Below are 19,857 nucleotides of genomic sequence, written 5' to 3' on the forward strand. Positions count from 1 at the left end.
AGTTTGATTTTTGTTTCTAAGAAACCGGCCGTGAACTTGAATCGTTACAACATGCAATTTGATATGTTTACTTTTACTATTTGCAGTTTTGATGGTCGGAAGGAATTGTTATCTCTGATTCTTTTAACTTTCGAGTCTCGTGACATCAATGCGTTTTGTCAACCAGTTACTCGGTACGTACAAGATTCTAGTTCGGTTACTTGTCAAGATACGCCGATCAAACTGATCTTCGTTACCTTCTAGTTCGTTCGATCAGAGAGTTTATACGGATAAGTAATCTCATAATTAATTAACTATGAAAGAAGACTGGAAGAGGTTCTTTGGTTGATATAATTACAATTATCAAAGAGTGGACATTGATTTAATATTCAAGTAGGAAAAATAAAATCATATTTCTTGGCTAGTTGTGTTCGTGTGTAAACGAGGCCTATCATCAAGAGTCAAGACTCAATAGCTACATGTATTGCTATTAAAGTGGCTGTAACTGGTAAGTGGTATAAGGTGAATATATGTGCAAAAACTCTAACCAAATATGTATCACAATACTTATTATGCGTTACTCGCGTTTTCTTAGATTTCATATATAAATTATTTAATAAAAGATATATAAAAATATGATGGCGAGGTTTAAGAATATAGCCAATAGTTTGGTGGATTCTTTAGCAAAATCTGCTTTTATCCTCGCCTCTAATGGATTTTGAGAGTTTATAATAAGAAATATTCTGGCCTAAAAAAGAACAAGGAACAATCATTAGTCAAATCCTTTTTAATATTATAAGAGTAGGATTATAGGAGGTATCTTAGACATATCTTAGGGAAAAAAATTATTAAATTTAATGAATAGTTCAAACAAATGCTAAGATGTATATCTTATTTAAGATGTTGTTGATGAGTTTAGATATGAGCACGTGTCTTGCTCTGATTAATTTGAAGAAACAACAAAGCCAAAAAAAAAACCTCTCGTTTTTTTATTTCCTTCTCGACCTTTCTCTCTCAGAATCTGCAGGAAGCTCACGGGTGGATTTCACATATTCTACAGATATGCCTTCAAATTTCTTCGATATGATGGCCACTAGAACTCGAATTCGTGATCGAGGTATGCATCTACAATTGAAGAAGGATTTGGTCGAACATATATGGACAAAATATTCCAAAAATTAAGTTTAAAACATTTGTGCTTTATGTTATTTATGTTATAAATTGTAGCTCATGTATGTTTTAATTTTTTTTAATTTGCAACAATTATTAAATTTTTTATAATTATAAATTTTATTTTTGTATTAATTTTTTTTTCTAAGAACCACATGTTAAGAACTTACCATTAATCACACCAAAATCTTAACCCAAAAATACTATATCTTAACTATCACTTTTACAGATATATTACTTAAATATTCTTAAGATTTATTTTTAAGATACTACCAATAATTATGCTTTTAAGTTATCAACAATTTTATTACTATTGCAAAAGAATATTTAATCAAGGCGGGAGTAATTACAGCACCAACTTAAAATTTCCCAGGAGAATCATGTGGTTGATGTGATAAATTAGTGCCATGCAACACCAACACATAATAGGATTAATGTATAAAATAAGAAAAGTAACTTATTCTCCCTTTTACCAGGTGACGGACAATTATATACGAATGTCGTCGATGAACATATATTTACACTTTACAGTGTACACCTTTAGATTATATACAGATTAATGGTTAAATCATCTATACAATTTGCTACTGTTTATTACCTAAGTTGCATTTGGCTGTCTTCTGCAATTCTATACTTCTATGAGTTCTTTTATTTTTCTTTTTTTGTCAAACATACTTCTATGATTCTATGATCCCATGACATAATGTAAAACCAAAAAACATTCTCATTTTGAAAGATATTAAATTGGGTTTATATATTGTCAATAATGTAATGTGCACGTTTGCCAAAAAATGTAATAGGCCCACGGAGAAACAAATACATAGGCCTTTTAATAAACGGGCCCATTTAAGTTGTTAGCATTCATTCCTGCGCAAGAATAAATGATACACATACACAAATTGATTCTCGATTTTCTCTTTCGTTTTTTGGAACACCATATATGAAATTCTCAACGTTTCTAATGGTTTTTTCTTCATAGAATTTTCTCCAAAATTATGTAAATTTAATTTCTATTTCGAAGAAACCGTGATGAACTTGAATTGCTACAACAATCTGATATGTTAGCTATTGAAGTTTTGATGGTTGGAAATATAATATAGTATATATCTTTGATGATTCTTTAAAACTTATAGAATCTGGCGATATCAACATGTTTGTTTTATCAACCAGTTAACCCGTACGTAAGGTAAAGCCAACTGAATCGATCATTATCGTAACCTTCTAGTTAGCTCAGAGACTTGAAGAGCTTCTTCTGTGGATATAATTAATTACGATTATCTAAGAATGATCATGCTCTAAGGAACCTACACCTAAAAAAATAAAAATAAAAAAAAATCATAAATTGGCGTGAGAAAGAGGCCTATTATCATCAACAGCCAAAGTGGCGGTAACTGGTAAGGTTAATCTGTGTGCCTTGTTTGCTTCATTCAAAGCCTCTTCTCTTTCAACTTCAATTCCATGGCCATCTCCGTAACGCTTTGACTAGTACTAAATTTCAGATCTTTTCCTTTTGTTGTGACTCGTCTCCCCAGTTTTCGAGTTTTTGTTGAGTGTCAAACCCTAATTTTGACTTCAGGGTGTGTAATCCCAAATCCGTAACTTTTCTCTCTCTGTCTCGCTATTTGTTAAACCAAGCTTCTGGGTTTGTTGCACAGGTTCCAATTGAGAGGTTTTTAGCTTCGATCCTAGGTAAGAGTTCAATCTTTTCTTTTCTCAGGTTTCATAGCTCGATTTCACTCATAAATTTCCGAGCTTTTGATTCGCATGAGGATTTGAATAGGCAAGGAAAGATAAAGATGTCAGTGGAGAGATCTTTAGAAGCTTGGGAAGAGGTTCAACGACATGGGCAAGATTTAGCTGATCGACTTGCTCAGGGATTTACGGGTTTGATTCATATAAACCCACCTTCGTTTCCATGGCCGCCGAATCATCATCATTACAAGGCGAAACTATTCGATCTCGAGTTCCCTAGTCAACATTTCAGTGTTAATAGGGATTCTAGGTTTAGTATCAACCAACCCATCAACGGTGTCTCAGCGATTCTTGATATTGGTAATAAGATAGGTCAAGCTGGTGTTGATTTTGGTGCGGGTTTGAATGTGATGGTCCAACAATTCTTCAGGAGTTTGCCTATTCCGTTCTTGCACGAGGATAATAACAAGCTTGTTGTCTCTGTGGATGGTGATAAGAGTACAAGGAGCCATAGAGCTTATGTGATCACAAAAGGTGATTTGGGATTGGCTGCAGAACGGTTGAGGGACTCAGGGTTTTCTAAGACAGATGATACTGCTTCTGTTACCATGTCTGAGGAGGAAGTTGCAGATTCCTATCTAAGAACTGCTGGATTACTTGGAAGATCAAAGGTAACTGATTTTGCGGTTCTTCTTCTTCTTTGTTTCACCTGATTTTGTCTACTTTCTGGGAATTTCTAGTAGTATAAGTGACTAGCCTTCAAGTTTGGCATTACTGCAGGGATGTATCTAGATTGAATTGCAATGTAAGATAGCTTATAGAGAATGAGAATGTAAATGTTTTGGAAATATAGATGCTGGTTTGATCCTGATCCGCCAAGACTAGCATTAGGCTAGTGGTAATGTAATGTCACTGTGAATCCAGAAGAAACTACTGATTTTTTGAAGCAAGATAGAGAATGATAAATCTACTTGGAAATAATGGTGTTTTGAAGCAAGTACTGTAAGCTTGGACGCTGTGCTGTGGGTTTTTTGGGGAATGTCCAGTAAAATTTCTGCGAGCTGAAAGTTGTTTTTTTTTTTTGTGTTTTTTCTCTGTCTGCTTGTTGATCTAGTAACAGTATATTTCTCGGGGAATGCAGGGAACAATTGATATGTCATCAAGTTATGACAGTAGGACAAATGGTATGGAACATTCATTGGCAGCCAGAGGAGACCTCTGGAGGGTAGAAGCTTCACATTCAAGTTCTACTGCAAGCGATGGAAATTCGTCTCTCTTTCTTCTTCAGCTTGGACCACTTCTCTTTCTACGCGATTCAACGCTTCTTTTACCGTTACACTTATCAAAACAACACTTGCTCTGGTATGGATATGATAGGAAGGTATGCTTAAAAAAATATTCCCACTTCAATGAGTGTTTTCTCCTTATAGAATTCTATCCCAAAACTCATGTAATTCTGTTAATTTTCGTTGCAGAAAGGTATGCATTCACTCTGCCCAGCTTTATGGTCAAAGCATCGAAGGTGGCTTATGATGTCAATGCTCTCTCTCAATCCTTTAGCTTGCGTAAGCCGCTCTTTTTCTTAAAGCTGCTATTGTGTTCTCACTTCTGTGGAACTGAATCCCTGAACTTGTCATCTTTGTGTTGTGGGCAGTCATTTATGGATTTGCAATTTCCAAACGGGCAATTGACATATGTATCTGGCGAAGGACTGACGACAAGTGCTTTTGTGCCTTTTTGTGGCGGTCTTCTTCAAGCACAGGGTCAATATCCTGGCGACATGAGATTTAGTTACTCTTGTAAGGTTAGAGAGAGATACGAACCTGTCATGATCAGTGTGGAGCGTATTCTCATGAAACGTTTCTTTAAATATTTTTGTTTGTGGAACAGAATAAATGTGGAACCCGAATCACACCAATGGTACATTGGCCTGACAAATCATTTGCGTTGGATCTTTCTCAACCCTTGGCTTGGCGTAGAGCCGGACTACTGATGAAACCAACAATTCAAGTCAGGTAAACAGCTTTCTCTAACCCCACCTCCCTCTTACCCGAAAAGTATTTGTTTTACTTACATAATTCATAAATCGGAACAGTGTATGTCCCACATTTGGTGGAAGCAATCCGGGGTTGAAAGCAGAAGTTATTCACTCGTTGAGCGATGACTTGAATCTGATATGTGGCTACGCACTCAATGCACATCCTTCAGCCTTTGCCTCTGTATCTGTAAGCAAAACTTCTTTGCCTTTGTTCTCTCAAACCTGACTGTCTCTTCTCTCTCGTGACCATAACTTCTTTTCTATCGAAAAACTGCAGTTTGGACGGTCGAAATGGAATGGGAACATCGGACGCACGGGAATAGTTGTTAGAGCTGATACTCCTCTTGCAAGTATCGGCCAGCCTTCCTTCTCTGTCCAGCTTAATAACGCTTTCGAGTTCTGAACCTTTCCAATATAAGATAGAAAAAAAAAAAAGAATGTGTCTATGTACATATGTTTCAAAAGACTTAAGACTGCTTCTCTCGGTAACTTTTGTATATGGTAGTCTACTCAATTAACCCTCAAGTCAGTGTCTGTAAGTCCGCCAAATATTTTCACCACGTTAAAAGATTTACAGTTTCACATTGCCTGATTGTAACCTATCGAATAGAAATGATGTATGTGTATTACGTTATTTATATGTTTAGTGGGTCTCTGACACTTGCAGTTGGATCTTAGCTCCATAATATAAAAGACTTAAAACGTTACAAATATATACTAAAGTTGGTCCACGACATTTATTGCAAACCCAATCAGAGACCTTTTTTTTGTTTATTCCAATTTGACCATGTTTGACCCAATGAAACTACATTTTCATGGAACGATTTTAAGATTTGTACACATTATTATATGAAATAATTAGTGGACTCGATGATTATTAAGAAATTTGCTAGGTTATAAAGTGATATACTTTAGAGTTGAAAAAAGGTCCCATTGAATAAATGACTCAAGTTTGAGATGTCTTGACGACTTTTCATAATTGTTAATTTTAATCAAAACTGAATATGTGGTTAAGCCATCTGTCTCGAGTCTAATATGAGTGGCTTTGACTTGTCTTCGAGATTCGTTCTTCGATCGAAAGGTATTTAGATTTCAAAATATAACTAAGGAAAAGGAAGTTTGCTCGTACGTTTTGGAACCGTTGACGTTGACGCAAACTACACAACGGATAATTGTGTTTAGATTTTCTGAGTCTCCTTTTGATCTTTTTATTTAACATACGATTTTGGACAATATTTTTGTATAAAAATTTGTTGCCCCCGTTCGCTTCAACTAAATCCAGATCAATTTTGATTAATTATAGTCATTATGTAAAAGATATTATCCTTTTAATAAAACCACCAAACATAAACAAAAAATCATACTTATCCTTTTATTGTACCAATAATCTCATAATTGGATGAAAATTTAGTAATTCAGTTATTTTTATTTCTGGAGATGAAAAACACCAGTTTATTTCATGCAATTTTCAAATCATCTATATTTTATAGTTATTTACTGTGTTTTTTTCCTTTCCTTAACATATCTATGAATTATTGTGATGGACAACACACACAATTCGCTGGCCCTCTTTGTTTTTCTTTTTTCTCAACCTGGCCCATTATGTTCATACATGCAAAAAATTAAAATCTTATCTTATTTAATTATATTAAACAATAGAAAAAAAAGCCAAAAATATATTATAATACTCTCTTTTATTTTAATAAAATAGTGTTGACTTACTTATCTCCTCTCCATTCCGAAATGTCTTCATGAGAGTCTCTCTTCTTCTTCTTCTTCTCCATTCGTCACATAATTAAACACCGCTTCTTCTTCACTCTCACCAAATCTCTCTTCTCTCTCACACATAACAATAATAAAAAAAAAAACCTCGAAACTTAATTCGATTTCAGATCTTCTCAAACCCTAATGTTAAAATGTCGTTAAATCGACAACTTCTCTTCAGTTACTACTTCATCGTTTCTCTTATCCTCTTCTCCGGTTTCGTATCCTCTCAAACATTACCAAAAGAAGAAGGTTTGTGTGTATATATATATAGAGAGAGTTTATATATGTGTGTGTACCGTACATGTTTGACTAGTCGTTGGTTCAATCGGACAATTTTGAAATTTGGCAGTGGATGCTTTACAAAGCGTAGCGACGGCGTTGAAGAAGAGTGGTTGGAATTTTAGTGTGGATCCATGCGACCTCACTTCTGACGGCGGATGGAGGAATCTTAACGCCGCTAAGGGATTTGAAGACGCCGTTTCTTGTACCTGCTCCTCCGTCATTTGCCACGTCAACAGCATGTGCGTTCTTCTCTCTTTTTCTACATCATCCTATCTTTTCTTTGTCAGATTATCATTAATACACTAGTATATTACTAGTAGTTTTAAGCATTGAAGTAATTCAAATATAGTAATATACAATTAATATATGATGCAATTAGATCTACGTCTCATTCATTTTCCAAGGTACTGAAAATAGATTTGTTTACTCAACTTGTTTTATTTAATAAAGCAGGTTTAGATGTGGACAAATTTATTGAAGCCGTCGCTATTGACCTTTTTTGACGCGTCTGTGAATCTTTTTTTGGGTCGTTTTTGACGAGTCCGTGAATTTCAATTTTTACCTATTCAACTTTTTTCACTTTCGTGTTGGGTCGAAAATAAAAATTTGGAGATTTAAACTTGTTTGTTTTTTTCCCACGTAATATTGAAACAGAGTTCTCAAGGCACAAGACCTTCAAGGATCTCTTCCTACAGATTTTTCAGGCCTTCCTTTCTTGCAAGAGATGTAAGCAGCAGATTCACTCACCAATGTTATTCTTTATTATTACAATATCTGTCACTTCTTCTAGTTACTGTCATTAACTAACTTAACTGTCACAACTCACATTCTTCTTTATCTGTAGTGATCTGTCTAGAAACTTTCTCAACGGTTCCATTCCTCCCGAATGGGCATCCTTGCCACTTGTCAACATGTATGTTTATTGGTACCTCTGACTGTTCATAGACACTTTATATATGTGTGGATTGATTTGAGTATAGTTGTTGTTATGATGAAAATGCAGCTCACTTCTTGGAAATCGGATAACTGGTCCAATCCCAAAAGAATTTGGAAACCTTACTAACCTTCGAAGTTTGTGAGTACATTTCTTCCATATCTATCGTCAACAACTTTTCAGATAATTCTTTCTGACCATTTGGTTTTTAGTGTCTTGGAATACAATCAGATATCAGGGAAATTACCTCCAGAGCTCGGGAATCTACCCAACATTCAAAGACTGTAAGAATTTTTGTCCAACTTCTCCCAAACTGTTCCTCTTTTTATTGGTCTTTTGCTGGTGTTGAGACTATGTTTTCTCTGTGTAGCCTTGTTAGCTCGAACAATTTGAGTGGGGAAATACCAAGTACATTTTCCAAACTTGTTACACTGACTGATTTGTAAGTATTCTTCTGCTTTTATTTGATCCTGGCACATATGTTTTGCTGGAGATTTCTAACTTTTAAGAAAAACAATTTCTCTTGGTTTATTAGCCGTATCAGTGACAATCAGTTCACTGGTAGTATACCAGATTTCATCCAGAACTGGACAGGACTTGAGAAACTGTAAGCAATCCTTTAAGGGGAATGAGATTCTTTCACTTTTCAGTACCGCTATTGGTTACTTATAAAGGATTGAAATGTTTGCTTTGCTTCATCTATCAGGGTTATCCAAGCAAGTGGTTTAGTTGGGCCGATTCCTAGTGCCATTGGTCCTCTGGGAAAATTAACAGACTTGTAAGTATACAAACTTTGCGTGTGGGGATTCATTATTTTCGCCTTTCATGGAATGACTCATCTTCAATAATGTATATTTACACTTTTCCAAATTTGAAAATTTGTAGGAGAATCAGTGACTTGAGCGGACCTGAATCTCCATTTCCGCCGCTACTAAACATGACATCGTTGAAGACATTGTGAGTTTTTGAACCTAAGACTAAACGAATTTGGTATTGGTTTCTTCCCACATTCAGTTAGCTAACTTTCATTTCTACTCTCTCTTTGTTGCAGGATTCTTAGGAACTGCAACCTTACAGGCAATTTACCTTCGTATCTTGGACGCAGAACCTTAAAGAATTTGTTAGTAATCTCGTTTTTCTTCGGGATTAAAGCCAATATATCGAAGATGAAAAAGGAATTTAAGCTGACATTGTGAGACTCATTTTGCAGGGATCTTAGCTTTAACAAACTGAGTGGACCAATCCCCGAGAGTTATACAGCTCTTTCAGATGTAGATTACATGTAATGCTCTCCTCTTCTATCCTCTGTTTCTCTAAATCTTTCTATGGAGTAATGTTTAATTGCGCTGAAATTTGTTATGCGACCTTGCAGATATTTTACAAGTAACATGTTAACCGGGGAAGTACCACACTGGATGGTAGACAAAGGAGACACGATGTGAGTTTTTTCCATCGATATTTATATATCTACACACTTTCTTTGTAGTGACAACAGGAGAAATAACATTTTTGGTTATTGTATCTTTTATTGCAGTGATCTTACTTACAATAACTTCTCCAAAGATGTTAAAATCGATGAATGCCAACGAAAATCCGTGTAAGAAGAAGAAAAAACATTTCAACTTCTCATGCCTTCAAATTCGCTATAAAGCTTACGGTTTCTTGGTTCTTTTTATTCGCAGGAATACGTTTTCAAGCACAAGCCCTTTAGTGGCAAATAACTCGTAAGTCTTTCTTTCTTCTCATAACTTCTGAAAAGCTTTGGATCTATATAACACTCACTAGAATATTGACTTTACGTTATGTTTTGCTACAGCTCAAATGTTTCGTGTCTGAGCAAATATACCTGTCCTAAAAGTATGTCTTTGAAACTACATACAGATTACAAAACCATATCGCTTGATACCTATCTGACCTATCTTCGGTTACTAATAATTTGTTCTCAGCTTTCTATGGCCTTCACATAAACTGTGGTGGTAATGAAATAACAGTCAATGAGACTAAGTATGACGCTGACACATGGGATACACCGGGTTATTATGATAGTAGAAACGGGTGGGTTTCTAGCAACACGGGAAACTTCTTGGATGATGATCGGTCTAACAATGGAGAAAACGTATGGGAGAATTCATCTGCCCTCAACATAACAAATTCTAGCCTAGATTCTAGGTTTTATACACATGCGCGTCTCTCGGCCATCTCCCTCACTTACTACGCATTGTGTCTTGGAGAAGGAAACTATACGGTTAATCTTCATTTCGCTGAAATTATGTTCAGTGAAAACAACTCGTATACCAGTTTGGGAAGACGGTTCTTTGACATATACGTTCAGGTAATTTGACTAAACGTGTTACTTGATTGTCAGAAAAATTGTATATTTGAATCATTTGGCTGGTGTGATAATGTGCAGGGTAAACTCGAGGTGAAGGATTTCAATATTGTTGATGAGGCAAAAGGAGCAGGAAGAGCTGTGGTTAAGAAATTTCCGGTCACGATTACAAATGGGAAACTGGAGATAAGATTGCAGTGGGCTGGGAAAGGAACTCAAGCTATTCCTGTGAGGGGTGTATATGGTTCTCTCATATCCGCTGTATCAGTAGATCCAAGTAAACTATGCTAAACCTCAAACTATCTCAGAGAGATTTCACTTTTATTTGAGTGTTTTTGTCTCTTGACTTTATCTCCTATGATCTTGCTGTAGATTTTGTTCCACCAAAGGAACCTGGAACTGGTGGTGGAAGCTCTGTTGGTGCAGTGGTTGGTAGTGTAATTGCTTCAACTTTGATTCTTGTGCTTTTAATCGGCGGTATATTATGGTGGAGAGGCTGCTTAAGACCCAAGAGTCAGATTGAAAAAGGTAAAGACTTGCTCACATAGCTTTTTCACACATTTTGAGTTCTGTCTCTTTGTTTTTTTCTAAACTCAATTGTGTTTCTTCACCTCAGATTTCAAGAACCTAGATTTCCAGATCAGTTCGTTCTCGTTGAGGCAAATCAAAGTAGCCACGGATAACTTTGATCCTGCAAACAAGATCGGAGAAGGTGGTTTCGGTCCTGTACACAAGGTTACCATCATACTGTGAAATGACATTGTTATGAGACAAGGAAAGATGAATGATTTATGACTTGAAGGTTTGTTCATTGTATGAATACAGGGAGTGTTGACTGATGGAACCGTTATCGCGGTGAAGCAGCTATCGGCGAAATCAAAGCAAGGGAATCGGGAGTTCTTGAACGAGATTGCTATGATTTCGGCTCTGCAGCATCCACATTTGGTTAAACTATATGGATGTTGCGTCGAAGGTGATCAGCTCCTGCTAGTTTACGAGTACTTAGAAAACAACAGTCTCGCGCGAGCTCTTTTCGGTTAGTCATTCCTTTTGAAACACCGTACACCTCAAAACATTCTATCCAATCCAATTGCTGTTTTGCTCAACAACAATGTTTTTGTTCCTATCAATTTAAAGGTCCTCAAGAGACTCAGATACCACTAAATTGGCCAATGAGGCAGAAGATTTGTGTCGGAATAGCGAGAGGATTAGCTTATCTTCACGAGGAATCAAGACTCAAGATCGTACACAGAGACATCAAAGCCACTAATGTCTTACTGGATAAGGAACTAAACCCAAAGATTTCAGATTTTGGTCTTGCTAAGCTTGATGAAGAAGAAAACACACATATCAGCACGCGAGTCGCCGGAACATAGTGAGTCAAACAATCAATCAATCACAAACAAGAAATTTCAGCTCTGTAAGATTTCATATAACCAAAAGCGAACTTTTTTTCTGTGTGCAGTGGATACATGGCTCCAGAATACGCCATGAGAGGCCATTTGACAGATAAAGCCGACGTCTACAGTTTCGGTGTTGTGGCTCTAGAAATCGTTCACGGAAAGAGCAACACGAGCTCACGATCCAAAGCCGATACCTTCTACCTTCTTGACTGGGTAAATCATCATTTTCACCTCTAAAACCCTGAAACCTAAACCTTAAACCCTAAATCATGGATCTAAATCTCAATTTCTTTTCACAGGTGCACGTTCTAAGGGAGCAAAACAATCTGTTTGATGTAGTAGATCCAAGGCTAGGAACAGATTACAACAAACAAGAAGCAATGACGATGATTAAGATAGGGATGCTCTGCACCAGTCCAGCTCCGGGGGATCGACCTTCGATGTCGACGGTGGTGAGTATGCTCGAAGGCCATTCAACGGTGAATGTTGAGAAGCTTCTTGAAGCTTCTTTAAACAATGAAAAGGACGAAGAGAGCGTGAGAGCGATGAAAAGGCATTACGCCACGATAGGTGAGGAGGAGATAACGAACACGACGGCCACCGATGGACCTTTCACGTCGTCTTCTACGTCAACCGCCAACGCCGGCGATCTTTACCCTGTTAAGCTCGACTCTGCTTATTGGAACACAAGAACTTAAGAAGTATCGATTATGTTTTTGCAACAATTAAAGAAATTATGGAGTTAAGTTATTATGACGTTTTGTAAAGTTTTATTTTACTTTATTATGATTATTTTATTTAAGACAATTACGTTACATGAAACAGAAAATGAGAATATTTATCTTAATTTTTTTTATAATAGAGAATATTTATCTTAAGAGAATCAAAAGGTCCAAAACAATTTCAATGAGATAGTGTTGACTGTCGAGTCTAGACAAATATTGTTGTTCTGTTAACTTCCTTTTTTATTCGTTCGACGTATGATTTGGCGTTTAATTTCTTAAATAAAATCATATTGTGGTTTAGAGAATTTCATACAGAGTGCAGAGTGAAAATTAAATTTCACTCGGCTTATTTGGACACTAGAGCTTTGCTATGACTCGAATTGTAACGAAGAATAACCCTTGAAATTGCAAAAAAAAAAAAAAAAAAAAAAAAAAAAAAAGATTCCATAATATACTATGAGTTATTTCAAAATTTCTCAAATTATTTTTGACGTATTAATTGCACCGGTAATGGCATTATTGTATTTATCCCCTTAATATGATTGTTTAGTCAACCATCCTATTACTAATTTAATACGTTTCATGATACATCTAATAAAAATTATTTGGCTTGAGCTAACCAGAACAATAATTTTAGATTAAATAAGTGCGACCGAATAAATTGTTGGTCTGTTAACATCTGTTTCTATGGACAAATGATTTGGGCTTGTAATAGTTTAATAGGATTATCTATATTGTCGTTTAGAAAATTCCTTTACAAAATTACAATTAAACTAAAAGGAATGATTAAATATCAACAATCTATAGGTCCTCAAGCTTTTCACGGGGTCGCACCGGCAAATGAAAATCCTTATAAATAGACAAAACAAAAAGAAAACTCTTCACAGAATCTTTATGGTCCGATCAAATCGATTTATTTCAGAAAAAACAAAATTTTAAGCATGATCTCGAAGTAAATGGTAGGAGTAAATATCGACCCTGTAACCGACATTTTGCAATTTTGAAGGTGAACAAAAACAAAAAAGATCGTTAAGTTGTGATTGGTAAACATAAATATCGTACTTATAAATCATATCATTTAATTTGTTGACCATATGTAAATTACATTACCTGGATTTCAAAATCCCAAATCTTTGAAACCAATGTTAGTAAACTACGTCATTAAATAGTCAATGCACACAAAGAAATGTTGAGATTTTATTTCAAATTTCTTACCAAAAATTATATGTGGCATTACAGTTCACATATTTGACTGATAAAAACCAAACAAAAAAAGCTTAGTTTCCTTTTTTATTATGACAAATGTAATTTACATATATACATGTGTATATATATATATAGATGCGTGGGTGTATAAAAACCAGTTGCGTATTTGAATCTCTCTCTGTCTCTCTGTCTTCTCTGTGTTAAAATGGGTTCAAGAGATAACGCCATTTCTTATGGCTCTGCATTAGTTTTATCGCTTCTTCTTCTTCTCCTCCACGAAGCAGAGGGATGTGATAAGTTCACAGGGCGGTGGGTGAAGGACGATTCTTACCCACTCTACGATCCCTCCACGTGTCCATTCATAAGACGTGAGTTCGGTTGCAAGAAAAATGGACGGCCAGATCTCGATTACTCTACCTTCAGATGGCAGCCTCTGTCCTGCAAATTAGCAAGGTATCATCCATTATTTATAATTTCATTTTTTATCTTTTCAATATTTTTTTCGTGTCTAGGACTCTAGATATTGAGAACCAAGTTATCGTTATAGATATAAATTTCTTATTCTTACTTTTGATTCTAGGTTTTTTTCTTAATCTATTCGTCGGTTTTTATTTGTTGAAATATGACATTACATTAGCGTTATAGCCATAGGACCACATTTTGTTGATTTAAAGATAAAACACAATAATAATTCAACAATGTGAAGAAATTTTGATTTGGCTCATATAGATACTTTTAAAGAAATTAGAAAATGTTTAAAAATATTTGTTTTTATACCTTTTTAAAAAAATAAAGCACTTTTGAGTGAGCAACCAATGAGAAAAGAGAATGCTATTTATATAGTTGTTTGCCATAATTGAATGGTGTTTGGAATCTCCAAAACTGCACGAGATGAAAACGAACTCTTTTGTCACAATATATGCCAAGTGGTGGATCCGACGTGAGTTACACGCGCCGCAAGTGAGATTAGTACAGCCACCAAACTCTTCCTCATAAGAAGACATAAATTCCCCCACACTTGTGGGGACACTAACTCAAAGCTCTTTGACGGTTTTGTCCTGCCGTTTCTTCAGTTAATTTCAATTCATGCCACCGACATAAAACGCAGCCGTTTTTATATTGTTTGTGTTAGGTTCAATGGAGTGGAGTTTTTGGAGAAAAACAAAGGGAAGAAAATAATGTTTGTTGGTGATTCTCTCAGCCTAAATCAATGGCAATCTTTGACATGTATGCTTCACTCTTCTGTTCCCAATTCTTCGTATACTTTAACCACACAAGGTAGTATCTCAACCTTCACATTCCAGGTAATTATTACTACAAATCTACACTTGTTTTGGTTTAGTAAAAAACTAAAAAGTCTCTTGGATAGAAAACCGGGATGAACTAAACCGGAGTGGTGTAATTGCAGGAGTATGGACTGGAATTGAAGCTTGATAGGAATGTATACTTAGTAGATATAGTGAGGGAGAAGATTGGGAGAGTTTTGAAGCTTGATTCGATCAATGATGGAAAAAATTGGTCAGAAATGGATACTTTGATTTTCAATACTTGGCATTGGTGGAGCCGGAGAGGTCCTGCACAACCGTACGTTCAATTAACTCTTAAATATTATGCTTTCTTTTTTGGCTTAATTACATACAATGTTCAAAGTTTGGATTTGTTTTGTTGTATTCCGGCAGATGGGATTATATTCAAATAGGGACTAACGTTACAAAAGACATGGACCGTGTTGCTGCATTTGAGATCGCACTTGGGACTTGGGGAAAATGGGTTGATACCGTCGTAGATACTAAGAAAACTAGAGTCTTTTTTCAAGGAATTTCACCGTCTCATTACAAGTAAGTTGTTATACATTTGACTAAAAAGATGATCAACTAAAAAAACTTATACTTAAAAAGTTGATTTTGTTGTTTAACAGAGGAGTTCTGTGGGGCGAACCAGCGGCAAAGAGTTGCTTGGGACAGAAGGAACCACTTTTGGGGCCAAATTATCCAGGAGGATTGCCAACAGAAGTGGGAGTTTTGAAGAGAGCACTCGGGAAAATATCGAAACCGGTGACATTGTTAGACATTACGATGCTTTCCTTGCTTCGCAAAGATGCTCATCCTTCGGTTTACGGTCTAGGTGGCCAAAAGTCCTGTGACTGCAGCCACTGGTGTCTCTCTGGCGTACCGGATACTTGGAATGAGATTCTTTACAACTATATGATTGAGTAAAAGAAAATTTAAAACATAGAAACACCAAATTATAGCATTTGTTATTGTGATTGATTCAATTGAATCTGAATAAAAACGTCCGTTTCTGATTTTTGTAATCATATAATGTAGGTTACGTAGAATTCAATAAATCGAATTATCAAGCAAAAGAAATAATTTAAAGCCTAAATCCGTAAAGTGTTTGATGAAAACAACATGAAATTGTAAACTTCTATTGCCAATTTATTTAGTAAGGTCGTTTTTCAAGTGAATGATACTTTGTCATCAAAGTACATAGCCAATTATTAAAATTTCAACTGATGAATCTCTACAATAATTGTATAACAATGAAACTGAACGAAGTCAAGTTATTATCAAAGTTGATCTTAAAATCATATTCGTAAATCAGACTCTCTTTATCTCACTGCCAAACACAGATTTTTAACTCTGTTCTATCATGAGCAACCAATCTTCGTTGAAATTCTAAAGTTAATTAATATTTGGTTGAATGTATCACGAATAAGAACATAAGGGTCCTTAGCTCAGTGGTAGAGCATTTGACTGCAGATCAAGAGGTCACCGGTTCGAACCCGGTAGGGCCCTTTATTTGATTTTTCAATTCTTTTCTATTTTTTTCATATACCAAGCAAGAATGTGATTATACAAAGTTAGTAACGAAGAGCCGGTTCTTGTGATCAGGTGTAAATCTTTATAAAGAGTATTAAAGTTAAAAAGAAATCAGAGTTTCAGTAATGATTCATCAATCCTTCGTTACAAGAAAAGCCTTTTAACTTCTTTTTCTTCATCTGTGTAATAAGATTTTCTTAGTAACTAACAAAAAGAAAACATAATGAATCTCCCCAAAGTAAGGACCAAAGAAAGGGCACAACATACTCAGAAAAGGGTTCTGATGAGGATGTGATTTTACTTTCTAGAATCGAAATGGAGTTTCAGGTCCATACTTGCTGCTCCTCATGTTGTAATGATCAAACTTTGAACTATTACTGTACTCTACAGGCTTCACCGTATCTGATGGTGTTAGCTTTGGTTCTGTTTCGGTTGTTTTATCTCTATGGCGACGCCTTGATCGCTCTTTATGGATCTTCGGTGGGGCAACCTCTCCTGAGGCATAGAACTGAGCATAGTCCTGCCGTTTTGATGATGACCGGTGGTGCTTGGATGCTGACAAAGCAGGGTCCTTCATTACACTACTTGATCTTAGCTTTGGGGTCTTATGTTCCGGGTAACTATCATCAGCTTTAGGCAAGTGGGCATGTCGCGATTCAGAGATTGGTGCTGGGGCAGTATGCCTTTGGACTCGAGGTGGTTCTTGTTCGTCTTCAGGCATTTTGAGTCTATCTTTTAATGGCCTTAGATTATGGCTGGTTGTGAATCGGGTTGGAACTAGGTGGCTGGTTATAAAATCGAGAGCGAGTTTGCAGAGATCAATAATGAGTTGCCCAAACGATGGCCAACCAGGTTCTTCCTTGGTTACTTTTGTCTCATGGACAGGTAGGGAGAGTTTCTCTTTGCCTGGGTGCTCCTCTTCAAAGCTGGTTTCTGATTCTAGCTGCTGTAGTATAAAACAGAAACCTTTGTTGTTTGTAGCTTACGGTTAATGAGAAGTGAAAAGGTGCGAAAGAGAAGAAACAGAAATTTACCGTCTTTGAGAAGAAAGAATTTCCAAAACCCTGCTGGAGCAAACAAGTAGCATAACCAATGAGAACAGCACCAATAACCAAGAGTATATCTGCACCACATTTAAGCCCGCAATAATCTTCGGTTAACACTCTCAAATCTACCTCTAAGCAGAGTGTATGCAAAATGATCTATGTAGTGGGAAGAGGTGTTTTTGACTTCTTACCAGTTAGAGAGATGGAGCTATCATCTTGATAGTCACAGTCCTCATCGCTGAGAGAGATTTGGCGAAGAGCCGCATTTCCTCTGTCAATGACCAGCAGCGAGCAGGTAGACCGAACATATACGACATCAAAATCATTTGAGAACTTTGCATCCTCACTTGGTCCATCTCTATACCCAGCAATATTAGATTTCCCTCCAGCTATCGTAGTAACACCTGTAACAAAAATGTTCCAGACTTTTAAGAACACAATTCTTCTCAGCTTGATTATATTTTTCAACCACAAGCAACCACCAATCTCCTTCAGTTTGAGTGCTTATATAAGCATAACCTATAAAGAAAACTTGATGTATACCTGAATCTCCAATCTTTCGGATAGCGAGATTCAACGTATCACCGACATAAACGTTCCCTTTGTCATCCATGGTTACACCTCTCGGATGATTAAAACGAGCCTCGCTTGGCTTTCCATCTGCATGTCCCGTCTTTCCTTGAAACGATCCAGCCACCAACCTTCCCCTGCTGTCTGCCCACAAGCGCACAGATTATAAACAAAGTCATAAAAACCTTCAACACTAAAAACAAAATGTTACATTTGAAGCAAAATAAAAAACGTAATGACACAAGCTCAAGATCATCCGGTAAATAATCACATTAGTATACTGTATATAATTATCAAGTACCATCAAGATGTCATGTGTATATAATTGGATGAACATAAAACTGCAAACACATAAGAACAAAGTAATAAATCTAAGAAATGGAGACAGAAAATGTACACTGGGACAAGGGAGGAGTGATTTTCATGATGTTGCTATTAAGTTCATCAACAGCATAAAGTTCACCATCATGAGAAACTCGAATCTTGTAAGGAACAACACCGATTTCGTTTCCTTCGACAACAGTTTCGACCAAGTAACCATTCTCAAACTGAAGAACATTAGTGTCTGCAAATAAAGAAGGATACATTAAAACCAAGTCTATGAACAACAAACAATCTCAAGACCAGAAATTGAGCAATAACCTGATTGGGATATTTTAGAGGATGATCCAGTAGTCCACTTGAGAACCCAGGACATGTGTTTAATCAAAGAACCTAAATTCAGAAACAACAAAGTGGATTCACTAAGAAAGTGAGTGAAGCAGGTAGATCAAAGCAACAGGATAAAATATTAAGCTAAGTTAAAGTTTGGTAAGTTACCAGAAGGAGCAGCTTGAGCTTGAAATGGAAAGGTGAAGACGATCCATAAAGTGAACAAAGTCTTTAGAGAACAAGTAAAGCTCTCAGCGAGTAGAAGAATCTGAGATTTGCCCATCTCTTTCTCTGTAGCTTCCAAAGTACAATTGAAGTTGGAATCGAACCCTAGAGGAGACGATTTACATATTCCAAGACAACAACAACTGATAGAATGAAACCAATTTGCAGATGACAACAGTTTTTTTTTTTCTCCTTTTCCTTTCTGAAAGTAATAATATTTGTTATTACAAATGTGTTTTCCTGAAAAGTTGATCGGTCGTTTATAAAAGTTAGTAAGTTACCTTATGTTATTGGGTTACCCGTGTTTGAATTTGTTCAATTCTGACCCCCGTTTCTGGGTCTGGGCCTTATATAAGGCCCATTACTAAGCCTATTAATGTTCTTACTTCAATGCGCCCGTTATTGAGTGCTAGCTAAATCCTTTATCGGTTTATCCACTGGCTACTAGAGTCTTGAATACTAAAAGACAAAATTATTAAGTAAAGAAATACAAATAAAGCTGATCAGATCAGAAGCACTTCTACGATATGTCCAATCACATCATACCTTTTTACTAAAAGAATCAAGAATAGTCGTGAATAGAGAAAACCCATTTTATCAAATCCATACGTTCATAGGCTCATAGCTCTCAATTCTTTGTTTGAAATTGAAATCGAATTGCCTCTCAAGCTTTTCCTTTCCGTTAAACACGGACAATTAACTCATTTTCTACTAACTGATAAATTACTTTCATGCCACTCCACTCCACATTATATTCATAACGCGTAAAAGTAAAACTAGAATTATGTATTCTCAACGTTTTCTATATTTATATGGCGGGCAGTATAAGTTTTCATTTACGTACAATTTAAAATCCACCAACACTAATTTGGTTTAATTATTGCTTATAAGATGATTCAAACTTTAGACTTAGCAATTTGCAGTCTTGATTTTGCTTTCATCGATATGACAACTGTTCTTGTTCAGTTGCTTCACGTATTTAGTTGAAAGCCAATACTGCTATTCAGCTGTCTTTTAT

General features: G+C 36.0%; 4 protein-coding genes and 1 non-coding gene across 12 annotated transcripts; 4 read left to right on the top strand and 1 right to left on the bottom strand.

Annotated features, from left to right (window-relative positions):
* Positions 1-2,348: 2,348 nt before the first annotated feature.
* Positions 2,349-5,513, top strand: LOC9318961. Of its 7 annotated transcripts, none has more exons than XM_021033152.1 (9): positions 2,462-2,543; positions 2,805-2,838; positions 2,930-3,512; positions 3,983-4,222; positions 4,317-4,406; positions 4,496-4,645; positions 4,732-4,856; positions 4,937-5,066; positions 5,157-5,513. In XM_021033152.1, the coding sequence occupies exons 3-9, from the start codon at positions 2,946-2,948 to the stop codon at positions 5,280-5,282; spliced, it is 1,428 nt and encodes a 475-aa protein (XP_020888811.1). In that variant the 5' UTR covers positions 2,462-2,543; positions 2,805-2,838; positions 2,930-2,945; the 3' UTR covers positions 5,283-5,513. The 7 variants fall into 7 exon arrangements, with proteins under 7 accessions (XP_020888806.1, XP_020888812.1, XP_020888811.1 ...); XM_021033151.1 differs by having other exon boundaries at positions 2,489-2,726; XM_021033153.1 differs by lacking the exon at positions 2,805-2,838 and having other exon boundaries at positions 2,458-2,543; positions 2,867-3,512.
* A 1,126-nt stretch (positions 5,514-6,639) lies between these two features.
* Positions 6,640-12,448, top strand: LOC9318962 (probable leucine-rich repeat receptor-like serine/threonine-protein kinase At3g14840). Its single transcript, XM_021033136.1, has 24 exons — positions 6,640-6,895; positions 6,996-7,167; positions 7,583-7,654; positions 7,773-7,841; positions 7,932-8,003; positions 8,075-8,146; positions 8,233-8,304; positions 8,398-8,469; positions 8,569-8,640; positions 8,748-8,819; positions 8,914-8,982; positions 9,073-9,144; positions 9,235-9,300; positions 9,397-9,459; positions 9,545-9,586; positions 9,679-9,719; positions 9,809-10,194; positions 10,273-10,468; positions 10,564-10,719; positions 10,808-10,926; positions 11,017-11,227; positions 11,329-11,566; positions 11,657-11,807; positions 11,894-12,448. Exons 1-24 carry the CDS (start codon positions 6,796-6,798, stop codon positions 12,290-12,292), a joined length of 3,054 nt encoding a protein of 1,017 aa, XP_020888795.1. The 5' UTR covers positions 6,640-6,795; the 3' UTR covers positions 12,293-12,448.
* Positions 12,449-13,517: 1,069 nt separating this feature from the next.
* On the top strand, positions 13,518-15,897 carry LOC9318963 (protein trichome birefringence-like 41). The gene is made up of 5 exons (XM_021033160.1): positions 13,518-13,978; positions 14,658-14,829; positions 14,934-15,109; positions 15,205-15,363; positions 15,444-15,897. The coding sequence occupies exons 1-5, from the start codon at positions 13,731-13,733 to the stop codon at positions 15,739-15,741; spliced, it is 1,053 nt and encodes a 350-aa protein (XP_020888819.1). The 5' UTR covers positions 13,518-13,730; the 3' UTR covers positions 15,742-15,897.
* A 354-nt stretch (positions 15,898-16,251) lies between these two features.
* Positions 16,252-16,323, top strand: TRNAC-GCA. Its single transcript has one exon. It is a non-coding gene; the product is annotated as a tRNA-Cys (tRNA).
* Positions 16,324-16,409: 86 nt separating this feature from the next.
* LOC9318964 lies at positions 16,410-19,049 on the bottom strand. 2 transcript variants are annotated; one of them, XM_021033146.1, is made up of 7 exons: positions 18,783-19,049; positions 18,606-18,677; positions 18,361-18,528; positions 17,937-18,107; positions 17,585-17,797; positions 17,382-17,470; positions 16,410-17,290 (listed from the first exon to the last, which is right to left on the bottom strand). In XM_021033146.1, exons 1-7 carry the CDS (start codon positions 18,895-18,897, stop codon positions 16,652-16,654), a joined length of 1,467 nt encoding a protein of 488 aa, XP_020888805.1. In that variant the 5' UTR covers positions 18,898-19,049; the 3' UTR covers positions 16,410-16,651. The 2 variants fall into 2 exon arrangements, with proteins under 2 accessions (XP_020888805.1, XP_002885058.1); XM_002885012.2 differs by having other exon boundaries at positions 16,410-17,293; positions 18,783-19,048.
* Positions 19,050-19,857: the final 808 nt, after the last annotated feature.

This window comes from Arabidopsis lyrata (genome assembly GCF_000004255.2).
Source record: "Arabidopsis lyrata subsp. lyrata unplaced genomic scaffold ARALYscaffold_3, whole genome shotgun sequence".
In the NCBI taxonomy this organism is placed as follows: Eukaryota; Viridiplantae; Streptophyta; class Magnoliopsida; order Brassicales; family Brassicaceae; genus Arabidopsis; species Arabidopsis lyrata.

What these genes read in the sequence shown, in the direction of transcription:
- LOC9318961 (XM_021033147.1), top strand. Translation starts at nt 2,946, where the DNA reads ATGTCAGTGGAGAGATCTTTAGAAGCTTGGGAAGAGGTTCAACGACAT. An exon ending in GGTATGGATATGATAGGAAG is followed by an intron (nt 4,223 to 4,316) that starts GTATGCTTAAAA and finishes TTTTCGTTGCAG; the next exon opens with AAAGGTATGCATTCACTCTG. An exon ending in CTCTCAATCCTTTAGCTTGC is followed by an intron (nt 4,407 to 4,495) that starts GTAAGCCGCTCT and finishes TGTTGTGGGCAG; the next exon opens with TCATTTATGGATTTGCAATT.
- LOC9318962 (XM_021033136.1), top strand. Translation starts at nt 6,796, where the DNA reads ATGTCGTTAAATCGACAACTTCTCTTCAGTTACTACTTCATCGTTTCT. An exon ending in TCTCGCGCGAGCTCTTTTCG is followed by an intron (nt 11,228 to 11,328) that starts GTTAGTCATTCC and finishes ATCAATTTAAAG; the next exon opens with GTCCTCAAGAGACTCAGATA. An exon ending in ACGCGAGTCGCCGGAACATA is followed by an intron (nt 11,567 to 11,656) that starts GTGAGTCAAACA and finishes TTCTGTGTGCAG; the next exon opens with TGGATACATGGCTCCAGAAT.
- LOC9318963 (XM_021033160.1), top strand. Translation starts at nt 13,731, where the DNA reads ATGGGTTCAAGAGATAACGCCATTTCTTATGGCTCTGCATTAGTTTTA. An exon ending in CTGTCCTGCAAATTAGCAAG is followed by an intron (nt 13,979 to 14,657) that starts GTATCATCCATT and finishes TGTTTGTGTTAG; the next exon opens with GTTCAATGGAGTGGAGTTTT. An exon ending in TCTCAACCTTCACATTCCAG is followed by an intron (nt 14,830 to 14,933) that starts GTAATTATTACT and finishes GTGTAATTGCAG; the next exon opens with GAGTATGGACTGGAATTGAA.
- LOC9318964 (XM_002885012.2), bottom strand. Translation starts at nt 18,897, where the DNA reads ATGGGCAAATCTCAGATTCTTCTACTCGCTGAGAGCTTTACTTGTTCT. An exon ending in AGCTCAAGCTGCTCCTTCTG is followed by an intron (nt 18,678 to 18,782) that starts GTAACTTACCAA and finishes TTCTGAATTTAG; the next exon opens with GTTCTTTGATTAAACACATG. An exon ending in CACTCCTCCCTTGTCCCAGT is followed by an intron (nt 18,108 to 18,360) that starts GTACATTTTCTG and finishes GCTTGTGGGCAG; the next exon opens with ACAGCAGGGGAAGGTTGGTG.